This window comes from Electrona antarctica (assembly GCF_951216825.1).
Source record: "Electrona antarctica genome assembly, chromosome: 17".
In the NCBI taxonomy this organism is placed as follows: Eukaryota; Metazoa; Chordata; class Actinopteri; order Myctophiformes; family Myctophidae; genus Electrona; species Electrona antarctica.
The window spans coordinates 13,533,514-13,558,735 of NC_136798.1; the positions used below are offsets into that span (position 1 = coordinate 13,533,514).

Sequence of the window (25,222 nt, forward strand, 5' to 3'; positions counted from 1 at the left end):
ATCTTCATTACTTGCTAACACTAGCCAGGGATACAACGTGTGGCGTGATGCAATGAAGCCCAGTCAGATCCTGACTAAACTGTGCAAGGAAGGCAAACTGGACGGACCTCACTATGGGCCCGGGGGCAAGGTTAAGGTGGCCAGCCGCGTGTTCCAGGCGCCTACGGAAATGGAAGATGAAAATGGTAAGGCTTTGTCGAAAGGAAATCCTGACAGTAAAATCTTCTGTTACTTTGAGAGTGTAACCAAAAGATCTCTTAGGCGTCCATTATTTTAGCTACAGTGACGCCACTCCCTAGTACAGGGTTCCCCAATAGGCGGGCGGAGCGCCCCCTTGTGGCCCCTGGAAGAATAAAAATGAATAAAAAATAAAAGTTTTGTTTTGTTTTGGGGGGGGTGTCCCAGATATAAATGGCATTAAATGGGGGTCAGTAGCCTATGCATGTCAAACTGGGCACCCCCTCAAGGACCACTGGTGGTCCCCAGACCACTGGTTGAGAACATTTTTTAATTAATTCATGAAAGGAAAAAAAAAAAAAACAATTTTTCGCGCGTGCGGACTCGGCCCCCAGCCTGGTTCCCTAGTCAAAATATGGCCCTTGAGGAAAATGAATTGGGGAACCCTGCCCTAGTACGTCAGGACGTCTAGGACAGAAACCTCATGCCACGATCCATAAAAACAAATGCAGTGCTGATACCTGTGCTGTTTGCACCTCCAAGACAATGGTGGATTTAGACATGCCCCTAAATACCCATGTGTGTATCTCAAAGAATTTGGTTATACTTTCAGAGTTCCAAATTAATTAATGGTAAACACTGAGGAACACTGTTCCCTCCCATTATCCTGTGTTCTCTCATCTATTTTACGTCCAATCTCCTGCTGTAGGTCAGAAGAGGCCCACAGAGGAGCATCTTGCTCTGACCGTGCTGAATCACTGGGAGGAGATCCCCAGAGTGGGCTGTAAACTCATCCCTGAACACGTGGAGACCAGACCCCTGCTCAACCCAGACAAACCTGGCATCGAACAGGTAGGATGACACGTGGTGCTAGGGTTGAGTTGCGGAGCAGTGGAGGTGATGATGACCACTACTAGACTTTTCCTCTTGTGTGTTTTCCACAGGGTCACGTTGAGATGTGGGTAGACATGTTCCCAATGGACATGCCTGCCCCTGGGCCTGCTGTTGACATATCGCCACGGAAACCAAAAAGGTAGGCCCAGATTAGTTCGAGATTAGGGATTAAGTACTATGCTATTTTGGTTTACTGTGGCCCCCACTTTGAAAACCACTGGTTTATTAAGCGGCTTGGCTGAATGCTTGATTCAGATTACAGTATTCTGCCATTTGTTATTCATTAATAGCAGAGCGCTTCTATGAATAGCCTACTATTAATATTCTTTAGTGAAAGCAATAACACATTTTGTTGACTTTGTGTCAAGTAGCCATGTACCGGTAATAAGTAGGATAACGAAACAAACAGTGATGCGGCCGTTATGCAAGGCATAATTGACGGCAAACCGGTCATTGTTGAGAAATAAACCTTGACAGGGGGATTAAACCCTGTCAAGAAGGGGTTTATTTCTAAACAATGACCGGCTCGCAGTCAATCATCCCGCTTATTACACGGCTACTTAATAAATAAATGAATACATTGAGCCAAAAGTAACAACAAAACAAAGTATTTACTTTCTTATGCTAATGAAAGTATTCCATATGTTTATACCACGTCCGTCCATCGCAACACAGAATCAATTTTCGGTTACTGCGTTGTCTCTTTCTCGCTTCAAATGTTTTCAAAAACATTCTTGACAGCAATGTTTAGCTGTAAATTACATTGTGCGTTTGTTTACATGGCTGTTGGATACGGCATAAAATGAAGGTGCTCTGAGCCTTTGATTACAGCTTTCTGTTATAGACCTCATTGGTCATTATACAGAAATAAGTTAACACACCGCTGAATTCAGTGATTGACCAATCAGAATCAAGCATTCAACTAAGCTGTGTAATGTGAAATAAATGTCTTCAGGGTGATTTAACCCCTCCGCCTTGAGTCAGGGTGCTGAATCACCCTGTTGGGCTTTATTTCTCACTGTTCATTATCCCTTTCTTAAAATGCTAACTTTACTTTTACAGACAAACAACTACACAGTTATTTTGCATATGCATATGTCTGCTATCGGGCAGAAACCAGCTAACTCCTAAATGTTCATTTTTCAGGAAATTAAAAACAAAGCAATTCTGCCTCATCAAAGTTGGTATTGTGACTTAAATTATATTGTCAATTACTTGACAATATATTTATTTGTCAAGTAGTGGAGTTAGTTTCTTTAGCAGACAGTTGGATACTTTTTAATACTCATTGGTTAAAAAAATAAAAGAAAGAAAGAAAGAAAAAGAAGAAATTAACCAACAGACTGGTGTTCAATAGCATTGATTCGTGGGGGGGGGGGGGGGGTCTAAAACTGTGAAACATTGAATTAGCTGTTTTTTGCCCGACTATATAGTAGCAACGATTTAGTATTAAGTTATTTTATAACAATGGTGGATTATTTAAACAAAGAATATTCCTATAACATTCTGTATTCAGTCATTTACTATCACAAGTTAACCAACTTGATGTTGATTTGTTTTGTGTTCAGCGATAATGACAAGAAAAAGAAGAATGTGGAAGTAACAGTTGCCTTCGTGCTACCAATATAGTTCCAAACACTAGTGTACAGTATAGTTCCAAACATTCCTAATGGGTGTTGATGAAGCATGCAATATATGAACCATGTGAGCTCTAGTGTTTCTGACCCCTCATTTATGCAACCTTTGCTCTACAATGGCTCTGGTATTATTACCTACTGTATCTCAAGCAGGTTTCAAGTCCCTGCAAGTTGATTTTCATGCTACACTGAAATGAATGTCCATGACAAAACTACAGTATGCTGTGGAAAATGGTCAGCAGTAATGTTTTCCATGAGTCATAGTCGATAAGCTAAACATGCCAGACCATATGGTCATTTAATATGTATAATATGGTTCTCAACATGTGGAGAAATAATACCTCAAATTTAATACTTTTTTCATCATATGAAATTCAAGTGCTGAATGTTTTTCAACTTAATTTATAGTTTTGTTCCTCAGGCCAAATAACGGCGAGTCTATTTCTTTCGCTACTACAGCCCTCAATCAGGTGTCCAACTATGTGTGTGTTCCTTCCTCCCCCACCCCCCTTGCCAGATATGAGCTCAGGGTGATTATTTGGAATACAGACGAAGTAATACTGGAGGACGATGATTACTTCACTGGGGAAAAGTCCAGTGACATATTTGTCAGGGGGTAGGTACATACGGGGTGCGGCAGCCATAGCCTCATCCCGTGGGTGTGACAAGTATGCGTGCTGCGTGTTTTATTTTGGCGTTAATCATTATTTTCTGTTTTGTTTTTGTTTTCCGTTTTTTTTGTTTTTTGTTTGTTTGTTTTTTTCAATGTGTGTGTGCGTGTTTGTGCGTTTTTTATTTTGTTTGTGTCTCCCTGTCTGTGTGTCTGTCGTCCTCTCTCTCCTTTTCCGGTCGATGCTCTGCTGTTGTCTAGCTTTGAGCTTCGGGTTATTATTTGGAACACTGATGACGTAATTCTAGAGGACGATGGTTTCATGACAGGAGAGAAGATGTCTGACATCTATGTCAGGGGGTAAACACACGATTCCATCGCATGGCTCGTAATTACTCCCCCTCTTCCCTCTCCCCCTTACCCTGCCTCAGCTATCCAACCAGCACGCGAGCTCCCTTCTTTCCCCCCCAGTTGTACTATTGACAACGCCGTAAACTAATACCTTCACACCAACTGAGCATGGTGGCTAACAGGACCTATACCATTCAAACAACTTGAACATTTTATTTTTATAAAGCTGGCCACACTAACATAATTTGTTCTACATATCTCTATTTCTGAGATATTACCAATTACATCATTTTGGAAGAGCAGTATATCGTGTGCAGACACATTCCCTTCTTTTTTTCAGTGATGTCATTTTGACATTGACCTTTGACCTTTTCTGCCCAAATTCAAGAATCCCCTTTGGGGCAGCCTACTGTAACCTGACTCCGCCAGATGGTGGCAGGTATTGATTCACAAGTTCACAACACAGCCTCCATCTGGGATTTCTCCTGGAGTAGTGATGAACCGGCCGCGGTTCGGACCAATCAGAGGCAGCTACTGGCGGGATCTGCCAATCACTTGCCAAGTAGCTTGAATAAAAAGGGCCGGCCTTCTTCAGCGATTGGGTTACAGTGATCCCAGATGGAAGTCGGTTGTGAAACACATGTGAAGCAAGCGTCTTCCATCTGGCGGAGTCAGGTTAAGCCTACTGGTCACTCCCCACCAAGTTTGGTGAAAATCAGTACATTTGTTTTGTAGTTATTTTGTTAACACAGACACTCAGACAGGACCCTGCCACACATTGCTGCTGACAGGGTAATAATAATGACCTTTTTACTGTAGCCTTTAAGCAGGGCAGGGCATTTTATACCACACATTTTGTTTGAGGTTTGTGGTCTGGTCCTGTATTGCCATGTCTACTGGACATTGCTTTAAGCCACGGCATTCAAGCTGTTTGGAATAAAGAACAAACTCTTGCATGGAAGCATATTATCAGCAAGTGTGCATGTCAGTTCTACAGAGCTGAGCTCTGGTGCTTTTTAAGTTTGTTCAAAATTACAGTTTTATAGCCTTGTGATAGTGTATTGTACAAAAATGCTTCTCTCTGCCACACCTACTTTTACCTACTGCTGCTGCCCAATTGTTCTCAACTCAGCGCTTTTTGCTGTAACAACAAAAGCACCATCCCCAAGCAACCACTTAGTAAACTAATACTTAGTTGACTGTGGTCAGCTTTGTACTTGGTCCTCACTTTTGTTCCCTCTACACCAAATCTTTTCAGTGAAAATACCTGATCTACAAGCTCACGTGTCACATGAAGTGACCCGTTGTAACACGTTGTACGCTTGTAGATCAACATTTGATCTACAAAACGTTACCCCCCAGAATAGCAAGGGTTCAAGTGGTTAATAACCACACAAGTGGTTAAAATCCACATAGAAATGAATATTTATACTACACAGTTAAAAAGAAACACTTTCTCAACCGTTTGAAAAAGGTAAGAAATACATTCGGGATGGTTTCCGTTGTTGGAATACAGCATTGCTTCTTCAAAATAAAGTTTCCCTTATTTGCTTTCTCACATAAAGCCTGATTTATACTTCGTCATACCGATAATATATACTTGGTTATGTGACAGAGTTCTCATTGTGAGCCTGTAGATGATAATATATACTTGGTTATGTGACAGAGTTCTCATTGTGAGCCTGTAGATGATAATATATACTTGGTTATGTGACAGAGTTCTCATTGTGAGCCTGTAGATGATAATATATACTTGATTATGTGACAGAGTTCTCATTGTGAGCCTGTAGATGAGCTATTTTTGGCAAGCAACACAGACGGAGTATAAATTAAGCGTAAGCCTCAACCCTAGTCCTGAGTCTGACACCCCCAATTAAAACCAATGCATCTCAATTAGCAAATCAACAACAATGCTAAATATATACTGAAAAATTACAATACAAAATTCTGTTATGCTCTCACTCTCATTTGTGTTTTACGCACTATAAGCTCCACTATCTCATGTTTTCAGTGTTAAGTTTTGAGAACTGAGAATGCAACCGACGTCGTCGCCACTCCTCCTGACTAAGGACAAGACATTCTCACTCGTCTGTTAATGAAAAATCTTAGTCATAGGCTTACTTCACAGGCTTGTTTTCGTTTTGCTTGCCAGTACCAGCTTTTCTGCATTCTCCTTGGGAGGAATTTAGTTTTTGTATTATATTTGTTTTGAGTGAAGCTAGGAAGTTTCTGAACAGGCATTTTGAAAGCAATGAATTTCAGTAACTTCTTTGGAAAGTTTGTGTGTGCATGGCAAATTATTTGAGCCTCCGGCAATAAGCCAGTTTGACTTGTAGGTGATAACCATACATTTGGATCACTCAAGTACACAAATGCACACAGACACAGGCACACTAAGATTTAATAAGTGAAGATTTGCATATAGACATGCATATAGAGATTACTGGAAAGTATGATAGATTAGCACCTCATATCTCTTGTTGCACAGATGCAGTATGTACAGTACATCTACCTGTGTACTGTACTCACATTCCAATTAACCAAACACTATTACAGCTTTCCGCAGAATCCACACACTAGACATTAGAAGTCACAGTGCATGAGTGACATCCTAATGCATAGTCTACACTCTACAGTGACTGTTGACATAGCTCTTACCTCTGTGACTTCACGCTAACCCTTGACCCTGTAACCTTTCCGTACCCCAGGTGGCTGAAGGGTCAGCAGGAGGATAAGCAGGATACAGACGTCCACTACCACTCGCTGACTGGTGAGGGGAACTTCAACTGGCGCTTTGTCTTCCCCTTCGACTACCTCATGGCCGAGGAGAAGATCGTCATCTCCAAGAAAGAGTCCATGTTCTCCTGGGATGAGACGGAGTACAAGATCCCGGCCCGCCTCACGCTGCAAGTCTGGGACGCTGACCACTTCTCCGCCGATGACTTCCTAGGTGAGCAGAGCACTGACGCAGCGAACACTTTAGCTTTCTCTCTTAGCTGTTGCTGTTTTTTGATTGATTGATTGAAATATTTATTAACAGTTTGCAGAATTACAGTACATTTCAAGCACAAACTCAATACAAAGACTGTTAACTGTGAGTGGACGACCCAATTAAGCATTACACTTGTTTACAAGAGGGTCCACCATGTTCAATTCATCAAAACATTTAGAGACGTACAAATAGACACTTCTATATAGTCAAAGAACAGAACAGGAATTCATCATAGAGGTAAAAAGGGAAAAGAGACATATACAGTGAGGGGGAAAAAACGGTGGGGGCGGTGGGGGATTCAGATTTTAACTGTTAACTTTAATGGTGCTCCTTCAAGACAGATCTGGTCAAATGCTTCATCTACTTTGGAAGCTACAGTATGAAAAAGAGTATGGCAAAAGAAAGCAATGTAACGTAATTTCGCCTTTGCAGAATTTTTAACCATATGTCTCACTTTGTTGTCTGCTCCTGCCTCCTGGTATGATATTTGTTGTCTGCTCCTGCCTCCTGGTATGATATTTGTTGTCTGCTCCTGCCTCCTGGTATGATATTTGTTGTCTGCTCCTGCCTCCTGGTATGATATTTGTTGTCTGCTCCTGCCTCCTGGTATGATATTTGTTGTCTGCTCCTGCCTCCTGGTATGATATTTGTTTTGCATGAAGCTATGTATTTTCTACTTAGTTATTTTAGTCACAGCTACCTTACCCTCAACTACTATTGTTTTCAACTCAGGGCCTTTTGTTGAAAGTCTGATCCTCCAGCAACCCCCTACCTTCTACATGCTTTGAAATCAGATAGTATTCAATTGACCATCACCTTTAAAACTTGTGCAGACTTATGGAAATAGTAGAATTTAATCTTTTCGGGATGGCCTTGTTTCTATCATAGCGGTGAAGCAGCAACTAGTGGTGGTGCCTGTTCTCCCCCACTTTAGCCCATCTCATTTTAGCAAATTGACAATTTACACAGCAATGACGTGACAATAATTACTTTGAAATGCATGTGATTTGTTATTTTTGTTTCGCTCCTTTCTTGTCCCCCTCGTTACTCCCAGGTGCTATTGAGCTCGACCTGAACAGGTTCCCTCGTGGGGCGAAGACAGCCAAGCAGTGTTCCATTAAGATGATCGGGAATGAGCAGGACCTGCCCACCATTTCCATCTTCAAACAAAAGAGGGTCAAGGGCTGGTGGCCGTTTATGGCCCGCGATGAGAATGATGAGATGGAGCTCACAGTAAGATGTGCACTCGTACAAATGGGCAGTGGTGGAAAGTGGTGGTCTTACTTAAGTAAAAGTATCAATACTGCAATGTGGAAGTGCTCCGTTACAAGTAAAAGAACGGAATTCAAAATGTACTTGGGTGAAAGTACAAAAGTATTGGCATCAATATGTACTTAAGTTCCAAAAGTAAAAGTACTCACTGTGCAGAATGTCCTACTTCAGGTTTTCAAACGTATAACAATCCTTTGAAAATAGCCGATGCGACGCATTGTGACCTTGTAGCTCAGCTATTTTCAAATGGCCGAAATGTAGGCCTGAAGTGTTTAATGTATGTTTTGTAATAATAATAAAAATCTGCAAAGTAACTAGTAACTAATGTTTTAAAGTAAATGTAGTGGAGTAAAAGTATTGAAAAATGGAAATACTCAAGTAAATAAATACCTTACTGTAAGTAAATGTACTTAGTTACTTTCCACCACTGCAAATGGGAAATGCTAAGCTTAGACATTTTTCAGTTAGACATCACTGAATTGTTGGTCTATTTTAAATGATCATTCTATCAAGGTTAAATTCTATTTTTCACGTATTGTACATTGTACGACAATAATGATGATGCATCTATCTTTTAGTACTTTGTGTGAGCTGAAAGATGAAAGTTTAATATGCACTTGTGGTCTGTAAAGGCTTGTTAATATTTCTGAAGCTTTTAAACAATTGAGTAAAAACAGACTATACCATTGAGAGTTTAAACACATTCTTAACATAACCGATGCCGCCAGCATCTTTCAAAATAAAGGCGCTAGAGTGCCAGCAGATTGTCAGATTTTACTCTGAAAAGCCCCGCCTTCCAGATTGTGTTAAGAGCTTATATTTTTGTGTGGTTTCATTAAATCCACGATGCACCCTTGCAGGGTAAAGTGGAAGCAGAGCTACATCTGATGTCGGCAGAGGAGGCCGAGAAAAGTCCTGTTGGACTGGGACGGAATGAGCCTGACCCACTGGAAAAACCAAAGTAAGATATTCACAGGACTACAGGGACGTGTACATGCACGCTCTTTCCTCACATACTGTACATTCATCACACTCATGGACATGCATGCTCATACTTTATACACAGACACACACACACACACACACACACACAAACAGAAAGAAATGCATATGCATATAAGCTTATTCTGACAGGCAAACTTGATCATTACTTTCACACCTTGGAACAGAATGGCACAGACCACTATCGTCTTTGGTGGGGTGGATTCATTCTGACAAAAAAGTAGTGATGACTGTCAAACTAACACACCCAATGTCAGCCAATCTGCACTGAGATTCGAAATCAACCTGGTCTTGTTTGACTCCAGCGCTGCTCTATTTGTGTTGTCAAAATGGCCGACCTTACACTTTCACACTCGTGTCTCCTACCATTTCTTCACTTGTCTCCCTCTGTTCCTTCCTTCCCTTGCTCCCTTCCTCTATATATGGGACCTTCACCCTTTCCCCCTGTTTTTGCCTTCATCTCCATGTGCCCTGTCTTCTTTCCTTCCCTCCTGCTGCGAAGGCGTCCAGACATCAGTCTCATGTGGTTTCTGAGACCTCTGAAGTCCATTCGTTACTTCATCTGGAACAACTACCGCTGGTTGATCCTCAAGGCCCTGGGGCTGATCCTACTGCTGCTCTTGCTGGGCCTCTTCCTCTACTCCATCCCTGGCTACCTGGTCAAGAAGTTGCTGGGGGCCTGAGCCATTGGTAGCCCCAATCCCCCCTCTGTTTGTTTATTGATTGATTTAGGGTACAGGAAAGGTGGGCACCTAGACATTGTGGGCAGTGGGCACATCAATGTTAAATTGGCTTTTTTCCCAAGATGTAAAGAATTATGAGACATACATTTAGTCATTTTCACACTTTTAGACCATCTCCGTGGTCATCATATGAGCATACCTAACAATGGATGCCAAAGAAAATGGGGAAATTCTCATTTTTGTGCGTTTTTATATCAAAAGTCCATACAAATATATTTTTTATTACTTCCTGAAAACGAAAACGTGCTGCGTGATGACGTGTCGAGGCCCACATCGATAAAAGCCAATAAAAATGAAGCTCACCCGTTTAATTCCCCATATCTCCGCATCCGTCCAAACAGGCAAACACAGCTGCTACTGATCCTCCGTTTTTATTCCCATTCAAGATAACATCCAGAGAGTGTATTACTCGGTTTCAACTTAATCATCACGATAAAATATGTATCTGAAAACATTATAGGGTAGAAATAAGCCACATAACAGTAAACTGGTACAGCTGGCCGTCTATCTGAATTGTAAACAAACACAGCATGCGCTGGTATAGCATAGCTACCGACCCTAGCTACCGTCCCATAGCCTGAAGGGATGCGACGTTCTGATTGGTTCAGAAACTTCAGACCGGTGTTTCAACTTGAAACCGTTTGAAACTTCAAAATAAAATGTCCACCATTTCCGTTGCATTACACCTTTAAGTAAGGGATAATGTATGGCTGAGTGGTCATTGTTGATAGATAAATCACCGACAGGCTGATTAACACCCTGAATGCCCGGGGGTATTTGTAACTTGGATGTAGCTGAAGTAGCTAGATGTAGCCAAAACACCCCTGAGGCGATCGACAACCACGGGAAGTATGATTACTTCTAACGCGACAAGCAACGGGACCGCGATGGGCCGTCAAAAACATAATCTTTGGTTAGAATTGGACGGATTGATTTAGATCAGGGGTCCTCAACTGGCGGACCGCGGTCCACGACCGGACCGCGGACCACCTCACCGCGGACCACCTCTCTTTTTTTTTGGGGGTAGTGAATCAGTGAATCATATGAAATGTCCAGTACCTCCCCAGTGCCTCCCCAGTGTCTCCCCAGTGTCCACCAAGTGCCTGCCCAGTGTCTGCCCAGTGCCTCCCCAGTGCCCCCCTGAGTGCCTCCCCAGTGTCCCCCTGAGTGCCTCCCCAGTGTCCCCCTGAGTGCCTCCCCAGTGTCCCCCTGAGTGCCTCCCCAGTGTCCCCCTGAGTGCCTCCCCAGCGTCTCCCCAGTGCCTCCCCAGTGTCTCCCAGTGCCTCTGCAGTGTCTCCCCAGTGTCCCCCCAGTGCCTCCCCCTCCCCAGTGCCTCCCCAGTGTCTCCGCAGTGTCTCCCCAGTACCTCCCCAGTGTCTCCCCTGAGTGCCTCCCCAGTGTCCCCCTGAGTGCCTCCCCAGTGTCCCCCTGAGTGCCTCCCCAGTGTCCCCCTGAGTGACTCCCCAGTGTTCCCCTGAGTGCCTCCCCAGTGTCCCCCTGAGTGCCTCCCCAGTGCCTCCCCAGTGTCCCCCCAGTGCCTCCCCAGTGTCCCCCCAGTGTCTCCCCAGTGTCTCCCCAGTGCCTCCCCAGTGTCTCCCCAGTGTCGGCGTCTGCCCAGCTGCAGCACTGTCAGAAAACAAAGAAGTGAGTTGAGCAATGTTTAGCTGCAAATGACATTGTGTGTGCGTTTACATGGCTGTCATGTTGGAAACAGCAGTAAATCAAGCGGGGCGCAGCCGCACAAGCGGCGCTCCGAGGGTTTGATTAGGCATCGCTCTGTTATAGAGCGGAGCGGTCTGTTATCAAGAAATAACACACCGCTGAATTCTGCGATTGACCAATCAGAATCAAGCATTCAACCAAGCCATGTAATCATTTCTTATAATGACTGGCAGGTTTTGTAGCGATTTTAGAAATATTACGCCTTACATCGTTATACATACATATACATCGTTATACATACTCTTTTTTACATTCAGGGACAAAATGGCCATTTTAACACTGAGGTGCCCACAATGTTTAGGTGCCTACTCTTCCTGTCTCTTTCTCCCTCTCTGTCTCTCTCTATGCCCTGTTTTTTTGGATAGGAATTCTTCCCTATCCATAGTTATTTTTCTCTCACACAGTGTTGGACCCTTCTCCCTCTGTGCACTTTGTATCACTACCTGGTCTCTTTTTTCCAAATATATTCTTCTCTTCTCTCTTCACCTTATCTATCTTTCACTTCTGTCTCTACCCTTTCCTGTTTAAGAAGTGAAAACAATCTGTGTAGTGCATGTCACTGTATCTTTTACTGTCTGTGCCAGCCAATGTCTGTTTGATCATCCAACTAATCAACACAATTATCATATTGTTATGAGTGATTGACCTAATATGTAATTGTCATTTTGTGCTTTTATTCTTGCTGTAGTCTTCTGTTCCGCTGAAAATGTATATCAATTAGAAAGTGAATTCTGAGTGCAATATTTTGAAATATTGTTTTAGTAAAAGGTGCTCATGGTCAACCATATGCCATTGCTTATTAACCACTAACACTGGCTTTCCCCATTTCTTCTGTATCTCCCATATTTCCTGTCATTCCACTCTCCCACCCCCTCACCTCTTCTACATCTCACTCCATCCATTTAATATCACCCACCCACTTCACCTACCTCCCTCTCCCTGCAACGCCACCCCCACCCCCCCCTCTCTCCTCTGTTTGGCCATCTAGCCGTCCGGACACAACCTTCCTGTGGTTCCTCAGCCCGCTTAAGGCCATCCGCTATCTGGTGTGTAACCGTTACAAGTGGCTCATCATCAAGATCGTGCTGGCCCTGCTGCTGCTGATGATGCTGGGCCTCTTCCTCTACAGTATGCCTGGCTACCTGGTCAAGAAGCTCCTAGGGGCCTGAGAGGGCCCCTGGGTTGCTGTGAGAGTGGCGGGCGGGGAAGAAGAGGGGGAGACACTTCCGTGTTTGACAGATGGACAGATGGAATGCAAGTGTGGATATGGGTGGATGTTGGTGTACCTGTCTAGACGCAAGGAGACCATGTCTCTCCTTCGGTTTTTCCCCGCGTCAGGGAGGCTGAGGGAACGATGACGGAGAAGATGGAGTGGCTGGAGGAATGGAGGCCCTGTTGCATTTTTTTGCCCTCTCATCCCTTTCTGATGAACAACACAGCTCACCACCATCCACCCTACATCTGAGGAGAGAGGTTGAAACCGCTCCATGCAATAGCTTTCCTTCGGCAATACAAACACTGGTCTCCTCTCTGCTCTATTGCAAGCTTTACCAATAAAATGTGCAATATGTGGACTGCCAATCAGGCATGTCATCCCTGAGGATTAACCAATCAAAAGCCACAAAGTAACGCCTGATCTGACCCTAAACAACTTCTCCCAAGAAATATTATACTTCACAAAGAAGTTTCTTTATCTCTTTATATATTGTATCTGTTAATTTGGGAGAACAGAGACAATGGGACAGTTCGACATGGACATCTCAAATGTTACTGTGCGTTTTTTATTTCCACTACAATGTGTACTAATAAATTATGTTGATAGGGAACAAATGAACAATTTTTTTCCACTCTCCTAGCTATGTTCCCTGTTAGCTCTTGCAGCCTTTGCACACTTGTAGAATAATGACAAAGAAAGAAAAATGCAGATTATTGCAGTCTATTTTCCTAACTTAATGATATTCATTGGGATTTAGATATTTGACGTGGTACTACCTTTAGCTAGCTAAATTAAATTTGTGTTGCCCACGCAGCCACCATATGTATAATCATCATAACCAGACTAGTTTCAGGAATTGCATCACATAGCAGTTGAGACGAATAACCATCTAAGTTCATAATTTATTCTGACCCCTCCCCGAAAAGGCCAGCTGTCCTGACCCCTTAAACATGATTTATACATTATGGGTGGACTTAGACTGTTATTCATCTCAACTGCTCAATATTGACGTTTACATTATGGTCCTGTGAAGGTCCAAACATTGAGTTATGTGCAAAGTACAGTGAAATACAATTAACAACTATATACAGCCGGGGTCCCTCAGGGCTCTATTCTTTGTCCAGTACTTTTCTTTGCCTAGTCTACACCAAATTCTGTCACTGAAAATAAGTGATCTACAATCTCACAATATGCTTGTAGATCTGCTATTTTTGCTGAATATTCATCGCAGAATAGGGACGCTAGGGTTCATGTGGTTAACACAATAGACCATTTGAAAATAGATTTTGACTTGCGTATAAAATAAACAAAAAAACAAAAAAAAAGCTTAAAGATTATTACTGTTTTCCACCAAAATGTGTCAGATCAGTAAGCATGCATCTGTGTGATTATGTACAACTGACCAGAGAGGTTGTGTGTGTTGGCATGACCTTCTATCTCTACACTAATCAAGTCAACCAACCATGTTGTCTTTAACATTACAGTTTGTTCGCTCGCAGGTTATCATTTCCTGGAGGTATTATAGTTAAAGTGCATTAGACAGGCTTTGTAAGAGTGGCTGCATATGGGCTGACCTTTGTCACCCTGACTTCACACTCAACAGCCATAACTGATGGCATTGTTTGCAGTGTCCATTGTTGACCCATGTGTCCATGTTGCCTGTGCTTGATCTGTTGCAAATGTCCTTATTTGTGATCCTGTGGTTTTTACCTTGTACAAGGAGAGTTCCCGTTTGCACTAAACTTGCCTGTTTGTATGATACACAATTGTATTTTTATCTCTTTGTTGCGCTGTGCGCTATTTTTTTTTTGTGTTTTACCGATGATTTGAAGTAAACGGAAATTACTGAACTGATTTGTCCTCTTCTCTTTTTAACTATTTAAGCTCTGCTTTATACCTTTTTTCACTTTTTTTAAACGACTGAAATAGATGATCTACAATTTCAAAATGCAAACTTGATGTTTGAATTTTTTTTTTTTAAATGGAGCAGTGGTGGTGGAAAGTGGTTTACACCCCGTTTTTACACCTTTGTTGTATGACAGACAATATAAAGAAGATACAACCTCACATCACAACAATGCAGTGTGACGCAATGCATGTAGATTTGCTGTATGTGCAATCAAAAAGAAAAAAGGTTTTTTTATGGAACATTTCTGAATTAAAAAAATATTTTTTGATAATGACATGCCCAGTTTGAAAGTAGTTACAATATTGTGGGAAGATAAATTTTTAGTTATTCTATTTATAGTGACTCATAGGAATAGACTACGTGACAACCAGGAATAGTCTGGTGACCACCGGAGAGACGGGTGGCAGCCGGAAAGTAGACGGCACCCGGGAGCAGTATGGGTTGGCGCCCCAGCCTGTGTCTTCCGTGAGGAAGAAGCCCAACAAACCCACGGTGAGGAGGGCCATTCAAGCCTCAAGCGGAGCCTGCGGCACCACCAAGGGCAAGGTGGAGCCTGCGGAACCGTTGCGGCTCGAGAATCCACCATTCCTGAATAAAGTGCCTGGTGCTGGGAGTCTGGTGCAACGCACAGGGCCTGACCTGGTGAGAGCAGGAGTGGACCTGGTGAGACGTAGGAGGGGCCCGGACAGGAGTCAACCCACAGAGCCTAGTCCTTCCAAACGCCAGAATGGTACCTCCCAGTCCCGGCAGAGTAGTTCAGGAGGAACGGATTGTGTGGCCCTGGTTTTTCCCTAATGGGACTGATCAAGGGTAGCTACTGGGACGTAAATCGGGACTTGATCACCCCGGCTGGGTCACCTGAGTGAGGGGTATGATGTTGGGAGACCCGAAACCCCGATGACCTTGGGATACATCACTGAGGATACGTCCCAGGTGCATCCATGTATGTATGTATTTTGTTTTTTTTTACCAGTATTCTCTGTCTCTCTCTCTCTCTCTCTCTCTGTGTGTGTAGACGTCCCAACATTGGCTTGTTGTCGTGGCTGCTGAGCCCAGTGAGGGTGGTGTGTATCCTGGCCTGGAGGAACTACAAGCTGCACTGCATGCTGCTGCTGGGGGCTGTGCTGTTCTTTCTCTTCTTGTTCCTGCTGCTCTTCTCTCTGCCCTCGGCACTCAGCCAGAAGATCTTCAACCTTGCTGGTTAGAACAGACCTCTGCAGACGGGACAATCAATAATATATATATTATAATAATAATAATATAATTATGCGCACATACTCCCCTCATACTCCACATACTCCCCTCTGTATTTTTTGTACTACAAATAATAATGTAATCCCCTTTTGCTGTTTTGGGTGTATTTGTCACTATGATTCTACATTTGAGTGTTTATATATTTTTATGAATTTGATTTGAATAACCGTTTTTAATATTGACATTAGGGTTTATGCTATAATATTTTATCAATTACACAGCTATTATTTGCCTTGGGGAGTAATAAAAGGACTGAATGGGAAGCTTGCGTTGAATGGTAAGCTGCCATATCTTCCCGAGGGCGTACTGAAGCTGACCAGTCGGCCATGCTGAACTGGCACCGCAACTGACCTCGCAAAGTAACCAAAACAGCGGAAAACTAACCTGCTTTGACGGTTGTCAGAATGGATGCATACAAGACAGGTAAGTTTAGCAGCAGCACACTTTACCTGCTCTTTAATGGGGACCGTGGAGTATTATTTTGACAGTTATGTTATGTACTAACAGCAAATGTTGATCTAATGTCATTTTGTATTTTCTCTGAACGTTGTTACAAAATATAGGAGTATTTTATATCAGGCGTTCTCTTCAGCTTGAGACCCAAAAGAGAAATACGGTGTCTTCCCGGGAAGCAACCGCATAAAGGTTAGCCTCTCATAGTTGAGTAAGTTGGCCTACATTTTTGGGGGGGGTTTTAATATTTATTACATATTTTGTTGCATTTTGCATATAACCCAATAAATAATGTCAGGGGTTTGTAAACCGAAGGTTCTAGGTTTAAAACTAAGTACAACTATGAAATCAAATTGATGCGATTAAAAAACAAACCAAAAATGCATAAAACTAAAACAGCTATTGAAAACAAAACAAGAAAACCCTGAACTCAAATAAAGGAAATAAATTGCCTCACTAAACTAGAACAGCTGTCAAACTAATATCTGGGACAATGAGAGAAAAAAAAAGAAAAGTTAATAGGAAATCAAAATTGTATAAAGGAAAAACCTCAAACAAATAGGAAAGCTCTGGGGGTGGGCTTGTGAAAGACGGCCTTTCACACTAATGGCATGTTTTAGGTCATATTTTAAGTTAATGGTAGGGTATGTGATTTTCTTTGAATAGCTCTATATTCCAATACTATAGAGCGTCGCAGTCCCGCCCCCTACCAGGGCTCAGGAAATGATTCTCCGTTCATTTTCCTCATAGACATTTGTCCGCAGCGTAACCGTCTTTAAATAAATACTTTAAGAAATGTCTATGGGAAAAATGCATTGGGATTCATTTCCTGGTCCATGGTAGGGGGCGGGACTGTGATGCTCTATAGAGTGTTTGCTTAATGCTTATTAATAGGAATCTCCATGTCTCTCCAACTCTTTATTAAACCTAAATTGCATTTTCAGGTCATGTCGTCAGGATACCAAGTTGATCCAATGGGGGATGGAGAACAGAGGATACAAATTAAACAATAGAAATTGGAAGTGACAAAAGAAATGAGCAGAAAAGATGAAACTCCTGTTACTGAACAAACACTCTCTATAGCAATGATTACTATTCAGAATATAAGAAGAAAAACCCTTTTGTTTTAACCACAAAATATTAAATATCAATTACCCTGGCTACCTTTAAACTTACAGGGAGAGGTGACAGGTCTACAATTCTGACAGAAGACTTACAACCAAACCCAAAGTTGTAGCAACAGACTGGTGCTGCACACTGACCCAATGCCGCCATCTACCGTCACAAAGGAATAATCTCACTCTCGTGCTCCCTTATAAATGGTGCGTTCACACGGGCAAATGAAACGATGCAAAGACGTGTTTTGTGTGAGTTGATTTGGAGCAGCTACATGCATCATTGCGTTTTTTCTTTGCATTGTCAAATTGCTGGCTTGAGTGGCTTCCATTGACAATGAATGGTAGTCGGACTGTCGGTAGACTTCATCGTTTCATCTGCCCGTGTGAACCAACGCAACATTAGAGAATCTCAACTCAATTAGGTTGCATGCATACCGTAATCATGATCAGCATTCAGCAGTCATGAGTCATCACTCATCTTCATCACACACACTGTCACTGTGAAATTACAGATACACGAATCCAGCTCATTCCAGCAGTGTTACCATCGGATATTTCACGCAATGAAAGAAACGGGCCATGCTCCATCCGTAGATGTATGTATAGCAGCAGGATGGGATCTCGTCCTCAGTGTGGCAGGCTCTAGTCTACTGTGCAAAAAATGAATTTCCGTCTAAACACTGCATCGTTTAATATTTCTCCGTTATAGTAGGACAAAGACATTAGAATCACGTTATTTTTCTTTTCACAAGTGAGGGGGGTGCACCGTTCCTGGAGATACTGCAATACCAGGTCGATGCGTGGAGTGGACGGAGCAAGCCCCTATTCCATCTCCCAGTTCCAAAAATCAATTTAATATATGGTCCCCGGGTAGGGGACGTATCAGATATTAAACTGATAAGAACAGATACTACACTTGATCTTAGCCAAAAGGCCGAGAAGCGATAACCAATGTGGCTTTCGGAAAGGGATAGTCACTCTCAGCAATGACCGTAAGTGTTGTGGTTAACTTATATTTTAACTTTTATTTTAAAAAGTGTATCACATCACACTAAAATATAAACAACGCACTCTGCAATAAACAAGTATAACGCGTAATTTAATCGACGTGTATGCCTTGTATTTTAAGAAGAAAGATAAACGAGTAGCCAGCCCGTTTCTTATTGGCGCTTCCTGGTCACGTGTCCGGCCAGTAACCAATAACAATTTGAATAGAATCCGGACCATTAAAACGCATTTAAAAGCAATGAACGAAAGTTATGTACACATTCTCTACCAATCATAATGCCAAAAAGCAATTCACCTGCACACCAGAGTAGCAAACAATTATTCTATAAACATTAAAACTGTGTGCGGTGTTTGTTGGTTCAACACATTTGGCAACAAAGGACCGTTTGCACCACCTGGTGGAGAATCGAAGTAACTACTGTTACATATAACTATTATGTTGTCCAGCTGACATTCTGTAGTGTAGAGACTACCTTGTTAATGTAACTGCAGGATTTGTTTCATAACATTTGTGTATGTTATATTCATTTTGACCAAGTTCTGTATTGAAGGTGCATATTGCTTATAATGGTGCAACTATTCTTTGACATTATTATGCAGTATAAACAAACTAAAATCACCCGTAAACTCCCCCACCAAGCAACAAAAATGACAAAACGAACACTGTCTGTTACACAAAATAAAATTACACTAATTATAAATATTTGGCACCTGGGCCATGGTTAGGTTTCAACCAAAGCAATGTGTGAGAATTTTTCTTTTTAAATAAGACTCAAACTAAAAGAAAAATCGTATTTTTGTTTTTGTTTTTCCACCCTCTCATGTCTGTTGTCATGCATTCTATTAACCAAGCAGCCTTGAGCTTCAATCAAGGCCATCCTTATTATATTGAAAAGACAAATACTAAACTAAAGCTAACCAATTCCTAACTAAAACTACCGGTAGACTAGTACTTATGCACTCTTAACCTAACTCAAATTAAACTGAAATCAAACTAAACTGAATGTCTCCATGACATCATTAGAGCCCCCACAGATAAAACACATTCCAGCTGGTAGCTACACCCATGTTTTCACATGTGGGTTATCTCATTAAGTAATGAAATGAAAGCACAACAATTAATCAACTTCCTCTGCTTGGCTCACAAGTTTTAAATTCAGATAAGATACTATATTAGCAAGGCTACCCACTATCATTAATGCGTGGGTAATACCCTGGCATTAAAGTGGGCAACCCCCCCCCCCCCACCCCGCCCCTCTTCATCTGGATAGGGTGCTAGGTTTTTAGCATGCAACCCATGCACCGTCTACCTTATCTATGGCCTGCACATTGGAGCATTGGCACCCTTTAAAGAGTTTTAAATACATGACGTCTAAGCTCTCTCATTTTCTCACACTGCCAGTGGGCTGGCAGACGAAGGCATTTACAGTACTGATGACTGGGTCACCGTCCAATAGTTGGACCACCACATTGGTATGTCCTGTTGTTTTTCTTTTAATTGGTAGAGTTGTTTTAGCTACATAAACCACTAGCTATATATCATCATCACATACAGTATGCTATCTGTGATTTTTCTATTTTGGTTCTGTAATTAACATACTTTTGGTACGAGTCAATTCTCAATTTGACTTTTTGTATCGCCCAACCCTTATAATTCTTATTTTGTCTTTTAATTATGATGTCAGTTTTGTCCCCTTTAAATTTGCCCTAATAGTCCAATGTTGTCCCTTTCTCTAGGGTTGCCGAATAGCTGATCCTCTATTTCCTCTTCATTCTTACTGTTTGGTTTTGTAAAGTGGCAGTAATGTAATTTTGTCCCATCTGTATGATACAGTACATGTAAATACTATAGTAGCCTGCAGGGCGCCGTTTAATAGACAAAATCGATTTGTACCCAGAGTGTTTGAAAGTAACCAGGTGAGTATTTGCAGCAGGCTTTTATTTATTTTTGCACAGGCCTGCACCGGGCCATTATTAGGTTACGGTTCAAGGCTGAAGAAACTGCAAATAATAGCCCTGGCGTTTGTATGGACCAGGGCGTTTATTCGGACAGGGTGTTTAATACGCAATATGCTGTCAGACCACAGGCGTTTAAAAGGAACCGGGCGGCTGTTTGCAGTAGGGCTACTATTTGGAAATATATATAACTTATACAATTGGGGTGATTGTATTTTCAGGACTTGTGCTATTATGGATGATTTCAAGCCTATTTGGCACACCCTTTTACTATATTTACTGCCACAGGGCATAATATCTTGTAGAAAGTTGAAACCTCTCTTGGCTGTGGTTCCACAAGAGCTATTTGGTACGTTTTGATAAAAAAAAGAAAGAAAAAAGCAGTGGAGGGCGAGGCCTACATTCACCCATGTCCATTTTGAAACCTTATCTTCGCACCCATGAAAGCTGCACTATGTATTTTCTTCTACCCTGGATTTTGAACCAGAAAGTGCTGAAAGTTTTACCATTGAGCTAACAGAGCCTGCCTGCTTGCTCAGGGGATCAATTGAATCTTGACCACCGGGTAAAAAATGGTGTCAGATCCTGTATCTAGTTGAGACATGACCTTTGACACAATCTAAATGTCTCAATAGAAGAGCAGGGAGACTAAATACAACCCCCAAATTACTAAATTATATTGTATTAACAAACGCTTTTTTTTGATTGATTGATTGAAAAATGTATTAACAGTTTGCAGAATTACAGTACATTTCAAGCACAAACTCAATACAAAGGCTGTTAACTGTGAGTGGACGACCCAATTAAGCATTACACTTGTTTCCAATAGGGTCCACAATGTTCAATTCATCAAAAACATTTAGAGACGTACAAATAGACACTTCTATATTAGTACAGCGGCTTATACCCCAATACAAGAGGTATTGTGCACTTTTTCAAAAAAGCATGAAACTTCTACCATAGTTAGATGATATCATGAGGTGTATTTTCAGATGTGGAGTCAAGTCAGATTTGACCCCTGAGGCCCGGTAGAGCATAATATGTGACCAATACCCATAACATCCTATATAAGGCAAAAAAGTCCAAATTTCATCATTCTTTAAGTAGCATGTGACATATGAAACTAGGGTGTTTGCATGATTCTGAATCCATTCCAAGCATTAGTTTTGCAAAAAAACACTCATTGGGCTTAAAACGGCCATGCCCACTTGCCCAAATGTGCTGGCATCATCAATTTGTGATGACGGCATTGGCCGTTTTTAGCCCAATGAGTGTTTTTTTTGAAAAACTAATGCTTGGAATGGATTCAGCATCATGAAATCACCCTAGTTTCATATGTCACATGCTACTTAAAGAATGATGAAATTTGGACTGTTTTGCCTTATATAGGATGTTATGGGTATTGGTCACATATTATGCTCTACCGGGCCTCAGGGGTCAAATCTGACTTGACTCCACATCTGAAAATACACCTCATGGTATCATCTAACTATGGTAAAAGTTTCATGCTTTTTTGAAAAAGTGCACAATTTTTTGGTAATCCGCAAAGGACAGAACAGGAATTCATCATAAAGGAGGTAAAAAGGGAAAAGAAACATATACAGTGAGGGAAAAAAAGGGGTGGGCGGTGGGGGGGATTCACGTTCAGCTCCGTTCATTTGTTTGTTTTCCTTGGAGGAGCTGCGTTGGGTCCCCAAGTCGGCTCCGTGGCCGTACCTTGAGTTGGCTGTGTGGCCGTGACCATCTCTTGTGTTGTCCTTGTGTTGGGTCCCCAAGTCGGCTCAGTGGCCGTACCTTGAGTTGGCTGTGTGGCCGTGACCGTCTCTTGTGTTGTCCTTGCGTTGGGTCCCCAAGTCGGCTCAGTGGCCATACCTTGAGTTGGCTGTGTGGCCGCGACCGTCTCTTGTGTTGTCCTTGCGTCCGTGTTTGAGGGATTCCGATTTTACAGGGGCCAGTTTCTACCATTCAGATTGGACAAAAACACATTTTATTCATTAAAAATACTTCCATCTTTCCCCCAAAAGATCAATTTCAACACAGAAAAGAAACAATCTACAAACCCACAACTTGTCACAATGCAACACGGTATGTTCAGCTATTTTTGAACAGCCTATGAAATAGGGCTTATCGTAGGGATCGAGCTCTGTTTGCATGTTGTAATATGACAATCTAATTACTTCTGTGCAACAATATGGCTTCTTATATTCTGTTGAAAAAGACAAAAACAACAATACTATTTGTTTACCACAGAATATCAGCCCAGGACATATTCATTATTTATCATTCTGGGCATGTATAAACCACTAATATATCCTAATCACATTAAAGTTAATAGAATATTAACACACTGTGACACACTTCAAATCTCCATGTATGATTGAGCTGTAATAAAATAACATGAAAGAGAAAATGGCATACTGTACATGCAAAAGGAATAAAACAAGAACTAAGACAATTAAGATAATGTAGTTGTGCTGGTCCCAGGCTCATCTGTGCTGAATAACCTGAACACATACAGTACAGTATCGCTCCCACACCCCTATTATAATATAATATAATATACCTGAACACATACAGTACAGTATCGCTCCCACACCCCTATTATAATATAATATAATATACCTGAACACATACAGTACAGTATCGCTCCCACACCCCTATTATAATATAATATAATATACCTGAACACATACAGTACAGTATCGCTCCCACACCCCTATTATAATATAATATAATATACCTGAACACATACAGTACAGTATCGCTCCCACACCCCTATTATAATATAATAATATAATCCCTATAGCCCTATGGGAGGGATATTATGGATGGATGATTATGTAACATTATGTTACTTCCGTCTTTTCCTATGAGTCTTTGAAGTGATTGTGGTCAGCCTCAGAACTATGCCTGGTGTGAGGCCAAGATTGAGACTATCATTTCATTCCAAAATTACACTTTCAAACTATTTTGGGCCATTCTGTTTGACAGTTCTATCCTCGCCCCCTCTATCGTAGTTGGCTTACAGTAAACCAAATGTAGCCACAGGACAACTACCTACTACTCTACATTATATGCTAGCATCACTTTGCACTTGTTTTAAAGAACATATAATCAGATCATAAAGTGGGTGCCGATTTCAGTATTGTTGTCACAACACAGTGTTTAAAATGGCCATATTGTTATCTATCCATATTGTCTAATTGGATAGGAGGCAAAAATGATAATCATCATCATCATCATCATCATCATATTTTTTAATAAAGAATAAATGTCATTATTGTGTCAGTTTAACTATGCACTTTCAACCTGGTGTCCCTAACTTGGCTATATCATTATTGTTTTTTTTCTTTCTTTTTTTAAATAGCAGATCAATATGGAAGCTGCTGCTTATGGTTATTGTTTATTTAAGGATCCATATTAGTCTACTCTACAGTCTACACCATAGTGGAGACTATTTATCCTGGGGTGCAGGCAGGAAGAATAGTCTCAATCTCAAACAAACAAAAAGCCTGCACACTCCAGATTAGATGAAAGTCTTTTGGTGCTTGCAAGGCTCAATAATCCAATAAAAGTGAAGAAATCGCCAGCTCACAATACACTTTTCACATGTTTTTTTTTACCTCTCATATTGACAGACAACGGACATGTTTCAACTGATAGACCTCAGGGTTGTGTCAAGATACCATGGAGTGAGGTGTATAGTGTAAATGCATGATTCAATCAAGTAAGGCTACAATTGAATGCAGGTGCCAACTATCATCATCACCTTCAAAGGTATCAATGAAGACTCAATATTAATCAGGTACCAAGAAAGGACAAATCCCATGTGAAATAGTAATGGTAAATATAGTAGATAAAATGTACACAATCACATAGAGCCAACTCAATATGCAGACTACGAAGGGCCTGAAAAGGAAAGTCGACCTAACAGTGACTCATGGGATTTAACAATAGGCCTACATGATTCAAGATACAAAATAGAAATACACATAGCAAATATAAATGGAAAATATGAGAGGCCCTTGGTTACACTCAAAATCGAACACACACGTTTGCAATGTGTCTGTTCTCTCATGCTGACCATCAATTTTAAATAAATACAAATTTGTTAATTCTAATTTAAAAATTGCCTATGTGGCTGACTGGGTTACTAGACAGTTACAAAAAGCAACTATAGGAGTTCCTCATTAAGACCTTTAGGGTGCTTGGCTCGATCTGTAGTGTATGGATCCAGTAGGCCTCCCTCTGGAGTAACGCTTTGTCCCTATCACCACCTCTCTTTAATTCAATTCAATTCAATTCAAGTGTCAAATCACAACAAGTTGTCTCAAGACACTTTACAACCAACAAAGATCCACCCAGAGCAAGCAATATTGCGACAATGGTAACGAAAAACTCCCCTTTAGGAAGAAACGTCAGGCAGAACCCGACTCTAGGGTGGGCGGCCATCTGCCTCGACCGTGTCGGGGGAGAGGGGGGGGAGGGTAGAGGGGAATAGGAAGAAAGAATAGAAGAGAGATAGACAGGGTGGGCTCCATGGAGGGGCCTGGTCCACATCTGGTCCAGGTCGTGCACTGTGAGGCCGGGTCCATGGTCACTCTTCTGGTGGGCTCCATGAAGTGGCCTGGTCCACGGTCACACTCGGCAGTCAGTTGGGGGTTAATATTAGAGGTCCACAGAACTGCGAAGTGGAGGACAAAAAGAGACTCCGGGGAAGGATTCCCCGGATGTTGGGTTAGTGGCAGGCCTTACTGGAGCCTGTATATTACACTGCTGGGAGACAAACCCACACAAACAATGTACAATTATGGTATTTAGCAGACACACAACACAGGTGCGGGGTTTGGTGGGAGGTTCCCCTTACTCAGTTCCCACCCTTATGACTTTATCGGGTGAGCGAGTACT

At 41.7% G+C, this 25,222-nt stretch overlaps 1 protein-coding gene across 1 annotated transcript in view; it reads left to right on the forward strand.

Moving 5' to 3' along the window:
* Nucleotides 1-14,528, forward strand: part of otofa (otoferlin a) — a 115,547-nt gene extending 101,019 nt beyond the window's left edge. Inside the window, exons 40-47 of the mRNA XM_079526867.1 lie at nt 25-185; nt 887-1,029; nt 1,122-1,210; nt 3,226-3,324; nt 6,378-6,619; nt 7,716-7,894; nt 8,794-8,894; nt 12,389-14,528. Coding sequence (XP_079382993.1) covers nt 25-185; nt 887-1,029; nt 1,122-1,210; nt 3,226-3,324; nt 6,378-6,619; nt 7,716-7,894; nt 8,794-8,894; nt 12,389-12,569 — 1,195 coding nt within the window. The 3' untranslated portion in view covers nt 12,570-14,528. The remainder of the gene's footprint in view (nt 1-24; nt 186-886; nt 1,030-1,121; nt 1,211-3,225; nt 3,325-6,377; nt 6,620-7,715; nt 7,895-8,793; nt 8,895-12,388) is intronic.
* The last annotated feature ends 10,694 nt before the right edge of the window (nt 14,529-25,222 follow it).